The sequence below is a fragment of the Pteropus alecto genome, unplaced genomic scaffold (assembly GCF_000325575.1).
Source record: "Pteropus alecto unplaced genomic scaffold, ASM32557v1 scaffold14, whole genome shotgun sequence".
Taxonomy (NCBI): domain Eukaryota; kingdom Metazoa; phylum Chordata; class Mammalia; order Chiroptera; family Pteropodidae; genus Pteropus; species Pteropus alecto.
Genome location: NW_006436810.1, coordinates 18,967,328 through 18,973,831, shown reverse-complemented (window position 1 = coordinate 18,973,831; position 6,504 = coordinate 18,967,328). Strand labels below are relative to the sequence as shown.

Sequence of the window (6,504 nt, the reverse complement as noted above, 5' to 3'; positions counted from 1 at the left end):
TCCCAGGGTCTGTCATTCCGGGTTGGACCCCTAAGCAACCCAGGGCAACAGCCAACCAGACACACACCCAAAACACATTTTAACGATCTGAGAGACACATTTTTTTCATACTTTAATATCCCTGAAATTTGGGTATACTTTACAACTGATGGTTCAGTCATGCAGTTTAAGTACTGCTTTAGTTTTATTATGGGTTCATTAAAAAATGGTCTTTTACTCGATGAAATATTGTATTGAAAAAACAAGATACTCAGTGAAAATTACACTCAATGAAAGAGCCAACAAAACTTACTAACAGCTGCATGTTACTCTGTTACTGTTGAATAGATATTTAGTTTGGGGGGAAATTTTTCTTAAAAAATGACACCATAACATGATCTATAAATGATACAGCCACTTTGGAAAAGTTTGACAGTTTGTTATAAAGATAAAGACATACTATTTACCTCACATGACCCAGCAATCTCACGCCTTGGCATGTACCCAAGAGAAAGGAAAGCAAAAACCTGTGTGCGAATGTTCTAAGGCAGTGACCAATCAGAAACACGATGAGCGGGAGGCCCTGCTCTCTGGGAAGAGGACAAGCGCATAACCAAGGAGAGAAGCAGAAAACAGTGGAGTCGGGGTCCTGGGAGCTGGGAGAAATCCTGTCCCCAGAATGAACGCCGTCCCCGCCAATCTAAGGCTAAGAACTTAGCTCCACCACCAGATAACGCAGCATGACTCTGTCCCCAAGACCTGAACGTCTAAAACATGTCGCTTCTCCAAGCCTGAGGATCTCCCTGCAGCACGAGCCATGCAACCCAGCACGGTTACATGTCGCTTCTGCTCTGCTGCCCCAAACTGTCTCTGCTCATACGTCGTATTGCCCATTAAAGGAGCTACCTGAGGGACGGAGAGAAATAAGGGAATAAACCTAGCAGACGACACGGTCTCTACCACGCCGGCCAACAGTGTTTTTTTCCCCCTGAATATGGTACCTTAAATAAAAATTCAAATACAAGTTCAATCTTTACTATCTCTACTATTTCACAATGTCATTTAACATTTTATGCCTAGGCCCTATTCACCCCAACAAAAAACATAAACTCCTTGAAGGAAAGAACCCTCATTTTTATCTCTTTGTATCAGGCACTCAAAAAGTTTTATCTACTTTGTAGCAGGAATTCAAAAATACATTTCTTGATTAAAAGCCTATAATTACATATTATACCGCAAGATTTTTTAAGAATTGAGATGAGAAAAACCAGTGAGGACTAAAAAATATTAAAGAAGTCAAAGTCTTCAATACGAGGCCTCTTTGTACAGCCATGAGCCGTCCTGAGCAGGACAATAACCAAATCGAGGTGGTTGCAGGAAGCCTGCTTCTGACGTAGAGGTGAGTGTCAGGCTCAGGGAGCCAAGAGCCAAAAGGTGGGACACAAAACAGGCAGAAAAGTGAGACTTGAAAGGATGGGCTGACAATAGACATGTTTTTAAAGAAGATTCTGACAGAACAATGACTGACTAGTTACAGCAATTTTTTTTTTAAGCCAAAATTTCCAAGGCCACCGGGACTTGAGCAGACAGGGGGACGGGCTGAGTCGGATGCTGATGAAGGTGCTAATCTGATGGCTGGGGGCAGGCAAGGGCTTCCAGAAGACACTGTAATGTTGCCGCATGCTTTTAGCTTGAACCTGTTCAGGTTTGACATTTCAAATTATTATAAACTGTGTTTCTCGATTCAAAGATCCATATTTATAGTTTGTGAAACCAGGATGCATCTTCACTGTATAGACTCAATGTCCTGGCATTTCTTTTACCTCAGAATAGTTATAAATCTAAGGCCCTTCTTACATCACTGGCATCTAATAATCAAGGACAAATAATAGTTTCACTATATTAATCAACTTCGCATACAGGAAACTCTCAAAGTATCGATAACCCTATATTATGACACTTGACTGTTCAGGAAAACATGAAAATCAAATACAAAGGTACGTACCACTTTCTTTCCAGAAGGTTCCCAGAGAGAAATATCTCCCCATGATGTGTTATAAAAGTACTTCTCTCCTGGATCAAAGCTTTTAAGGTCCTTTAAAAAGGAAGAAAAAGAAATCATTATGCAATTTCAGAAAATAAATATTTAATTAGAACTTGATGGGATGACTTGACACCTGAGATACCTACACAAGAAAAATGAAATGAAAATGCAGCCCATGAGCAAACTGTGAAAGAACCCCACCAAGTGTGAGAACTAAGGGAAAGGTTGAAATAATCCAACTTAAAAGTACAGTCTTATAAGAAATAAACAGATAACATTTCCCACAAATAATTTTTGGGAGTGAGAAACAGCACAAGCAAACAGCATCTTCCACAGGAGGCCAAGAGGCTTTCGAGGTTGGGGGGGCAGGGGTGGAGCATGAGGCAGAAGCTCCGGGTGTGGGCCTGACAGGTACACCAGGCATCCGCCATAGGGAGGGTGACTTAGGGTGACAGGGGTGAGGAGACCGAAGGGATGAAGTCACCAGGAACCGAACAACCAGATGCAGCAGGGTCCAGACTGAGCCCTGGTTCATACGAACCAAGTGTAACAAGTATTTGGGGTGAAACTGGAGAAATGTGAATGTGAACTGGGTAACAAGATGAACGTTCAATGACATGAAAAGGTCAGGGAATAAAGGAACTGAAAGCAAACGAATAAAAAAAGCATGATCGACATGAACTCACTGTGGTAAAGACGACACACAGATATGTGCATTTACACACACACACAGAAGGCTAAACAATAAGATGCTAAGAGTGGTAACTTCTGAATAGTAGACAGTGGCATTTAAAATTTTTTTTTCTAAAGAAATTATTACTTGTATTTTCTCTTTCATAGTTTATATTACTGTTTTTATAATAACTAAAGGTTATTTTTGTATATTAAAAAATGTTAGTTAAGCCAGAGTCAATTAATACAACAATTGCCTTTGAATGTACCTATGCTAATATGTTGCTTACCAAGTCAATTGAGAACTAGAGAAAAGTATGAATTATTACAAAGATTTAAATTGGAAATAATGTACGGTGAAGCTTACAGAAGTAAGTAACACATACAGAAGTAAGATGTATTATGAAGAGATGCTCTACATCACTAGCTATTAAGGAAATGCAAATCAAAACCACAATGAGATACCATCTCACACCTGTTAGAATAGCTATAATCAACAGGATAAGAAGTAATAATGAGTGTTGGAGAGGATGTGGAGAAAAAGGAACCTTCATACACTGCCGGTAAGACTGCGAATTGGTACGGCCACTATGGAAAACAGTATGGAGGTTCCTCAAAAAACTAAGAATTGATCTACCATGTGATCCAGCAATCCGTCTACTGAGTATTTACCCTAAAGACTTGAAAACCCATATCCAAAAAGATATCTGCACACCGATGTTCATAGCAGCATTATTCACAGTGGCCAGAACATGGAAACAACCAAACTGTCTTACGACAGATGGCTGGATAAAGAAGCTGTGATACATATATACAATGGAATATTACTCAGCCATAAGAAGGGATGAAATACTGCCATTTGCAACAACACAGATGGACCTCGAGATAATCATGCTAAGCGAAATAAGCCAGACAGAAAAAGTTGAAAACCACATGATGTCACTTATATGTGGGATATAAACCTAAAAGCAACAAATGAACAGGACAAACAAACAGAGACTCATGGACATGGACTATAGACTAGTGGTTACCAGAGGGGAGAGGGGGAAGGAGGGAGGTAGATGGGGTAAAAGGGATCAAATATACGGTGACAGAGAGAACTCTAACTATGGGAGGTGAACACAATGCAATATATATATGCGCCTTACTGTTAAATTGTACACCTGAAACTTACTGGATTTCATTAACCAATGTCACCAAAGATGGGAGGGGAGGAGAGGGGAGGGAAAAGGGCAGCGACAGCACCATAAAGGCTAGAAGGGGAGAAGAGCGCACATAGCTGTAACGTTCTTACAGCACGTGTGAAGCAAGCAGTATGTGTTAGAATGATAAACAAAAGCATACAGCTCATGAACCACCAATGGAGATAAAATGGAATCATAAAAAATACTCAATTCAAAAGATAGCAGGAAAAGAATAACCAAGGAACAAAGAACAAATGAGACAAGTAAAAACAAACAGCAAGATGGCAGATTTGAAGCCAGCCCCATCAACCATCATATTAAATAACTGGGGTTGGTACACTTTTTCTGTAAAGAACCAGATAATAAATATTTAAGTATTGCCAACCATGCGATCTCTGACACAATCCCACCGTCATGTGCAAAAGCAGTCAGAGACAACATGTAAATATTAAGCAGATATTAAGGCTGTGTTCCAAGAAAGTTTATTTAAAAAACAGCCAGCCAGATTTGGCCCATATTTTAGGCCATAGTTTGCCTAACCTTGGTCTAAATGTCTCAAATTAAGAGACGGTCAGTCTTGGTAAAAAAACAAAAAACAAAAAACAAAAAAAACCCAAGATCCAATTATATGTTGTCTACAAAAATCTCGCTTTAAATATAAAGATGTAGACAGATTAAAGGTAAAAAAATGAAAAAAGATATGCCATGCTACCACTAATCAAAAGAAAGCTGAAAGAGTCATACTAGTATAAAACAAAGTAGATTTCGGCGGGGGGCGGGGGGTGGTGGTGATGTTAACATGGATAGAAAGTCATTTTATGATGATAATGGGGTCTTTTGTCAACAGAACAGAAGAGTGCTAAATGTGGATGCACCTACAGTTTCAAAGTACACAAAGCAAAAACTGATTGAATTGACAAAAAATAATTAAATCTAAAATGACAGTTGGAAACCTCAAGACTGCTCACTCAATAATCAGTAGAATTAGTCCACACACCAGGAAGGACAGAGAACACTAAACATGGTCAACCAACATGACTTAATGGACACTCAAAGAACGGACACTCAACACCACCAAAGTATACATTCTTTTCAAATACACAGGGTACATTTACAAAAATAGATCTTATGCTGAGCTATAAAATAAGTCTCAATATATTTAAAAGGACTGAAATAATTACGAAGTACAGTCTCCAACCAAATCAGTATTAAATAAATCTATAATAAAAAGGTATCTAGAAAAATCCCCAAATTTCTAGAAATTAAACAACACACTTCTAAATAATCCATGGATCAAAGAAGAAATCACAAAGGAAATTAAAAAAAAAATTTAAGCTGAATGAAAATGAAAACACAATAAATCAAATTGTTGGATGCAGCTAAAGCAGAGCTGGGGAAATTGATGGCATTAAACACTTAGAAAACAAACTAAAAGATATCAATCTAAACTGCCACCTTAGGAAACCAGATAAATGAAACCAGATAAATGAACTTAATAAACCCTAAACAGAAAAAAGGAAAACATAAAAAGTAGAAATAAACGAAATGGAAAGCAGACAAGAGAGAAAAATGAGTGAAACCAAAACCTATTTCATAGAAAAGACTGGTAAAATTGATTAAACTCTAATCAAACTATACAGGAAAAGAGAGAAGACTCCAATTACTAGAATCAAAATGAGAGAGAGGACATCACTACAGCTCTTATAGATTAGGAACTAATGTGAACAACTTTATGCCAATAAATTTGACAACTTACATCGAAATGAACGAATTCCTTAAAAGAAGACAAACTATCAAAGTTCAACTCAAGAAAAATTATATAACTGACAGCATGATGTCTAGCTGAATGCATAGTTAAAAAACTTCCCACAAAGAAAACTCCAACTCTAGATGAGACATTATGAAATGAAAACTATAGACCATATCCCTCATGAACACAGATACAAAAATCTTTAACAATAATTGTGAAATCAATCCAACGTATCAAAAGGATCAAATGGAATTCATCCCACGGATACAGATTGGTTTAACAATTTATTTTTAAAAAACAGATGCAGAAAAATCATGTGACAAAATTCGACATCCAGTCATTCATTGTGTTTGCCCTCAGCTAAGTAAGAATAAGGAACTTCCTCCACCTGGAAACAGGACCCCAAAAACGTGCAGCTACAACCACACTGTGTGGTGACATAAGGAACAGCGCTACTGCTACTGCAAGCTTTACTTCAAAACTTCTTTAAAAACCAACATGCTCAGGTGTTGGTAAGGATGTGGAGCAACTGAGATCCTCGCGCACTGTGGGCAGGAGTATAAAGGCACACAACTAGTTTGGGTAAAGGCCTAGCTACTTTCTATCAAAATGAACATACAGCCTTATGGTTCCACAACTAGATATTTTTTCAATAGAAATCAAAACACATCCACAAAAATACTTTCATAAGCGTATTCGTGAGAACAATCTTATTCATAATAACGAAAAATTGAAAACAACCTAGGTGTCCCGCAGGAGAAAGGATCAGCAAACCAATCTGTTCCTGGAACAGAATACTTCTCAGCAACAGAAAGGCACCCACGCATGCAGCACACAGAGGAGTCTTCCACGGGAGCACATTATTCCATTGACAC

At 38.2% G+C, this 6,504-nt stretch overlaps 1 protein-coding gene across 1 annotated transcript in view; it reads right to left on the bottom strand.

The window, feature by feature from the left end:
- ADNP2 (ADNP homeobox 2) overlaps positions 1-6,504 on the bottom strand; it is a 17,876-nt gene that overhangs the window by 6,081 nt on the left and 5,291 nt on the right. Inside the window, exon 2 of the mRNA XM_006913778.3 lies at positions 1,985-2,074. Within this exon, the coding sequence (XP_006913840.1) occupies positions 1,985-2,074 (90 nt within the window). The remainder of the gene's footprint in view (positions 1-1,984; positions 2,075-6,504) is intronic.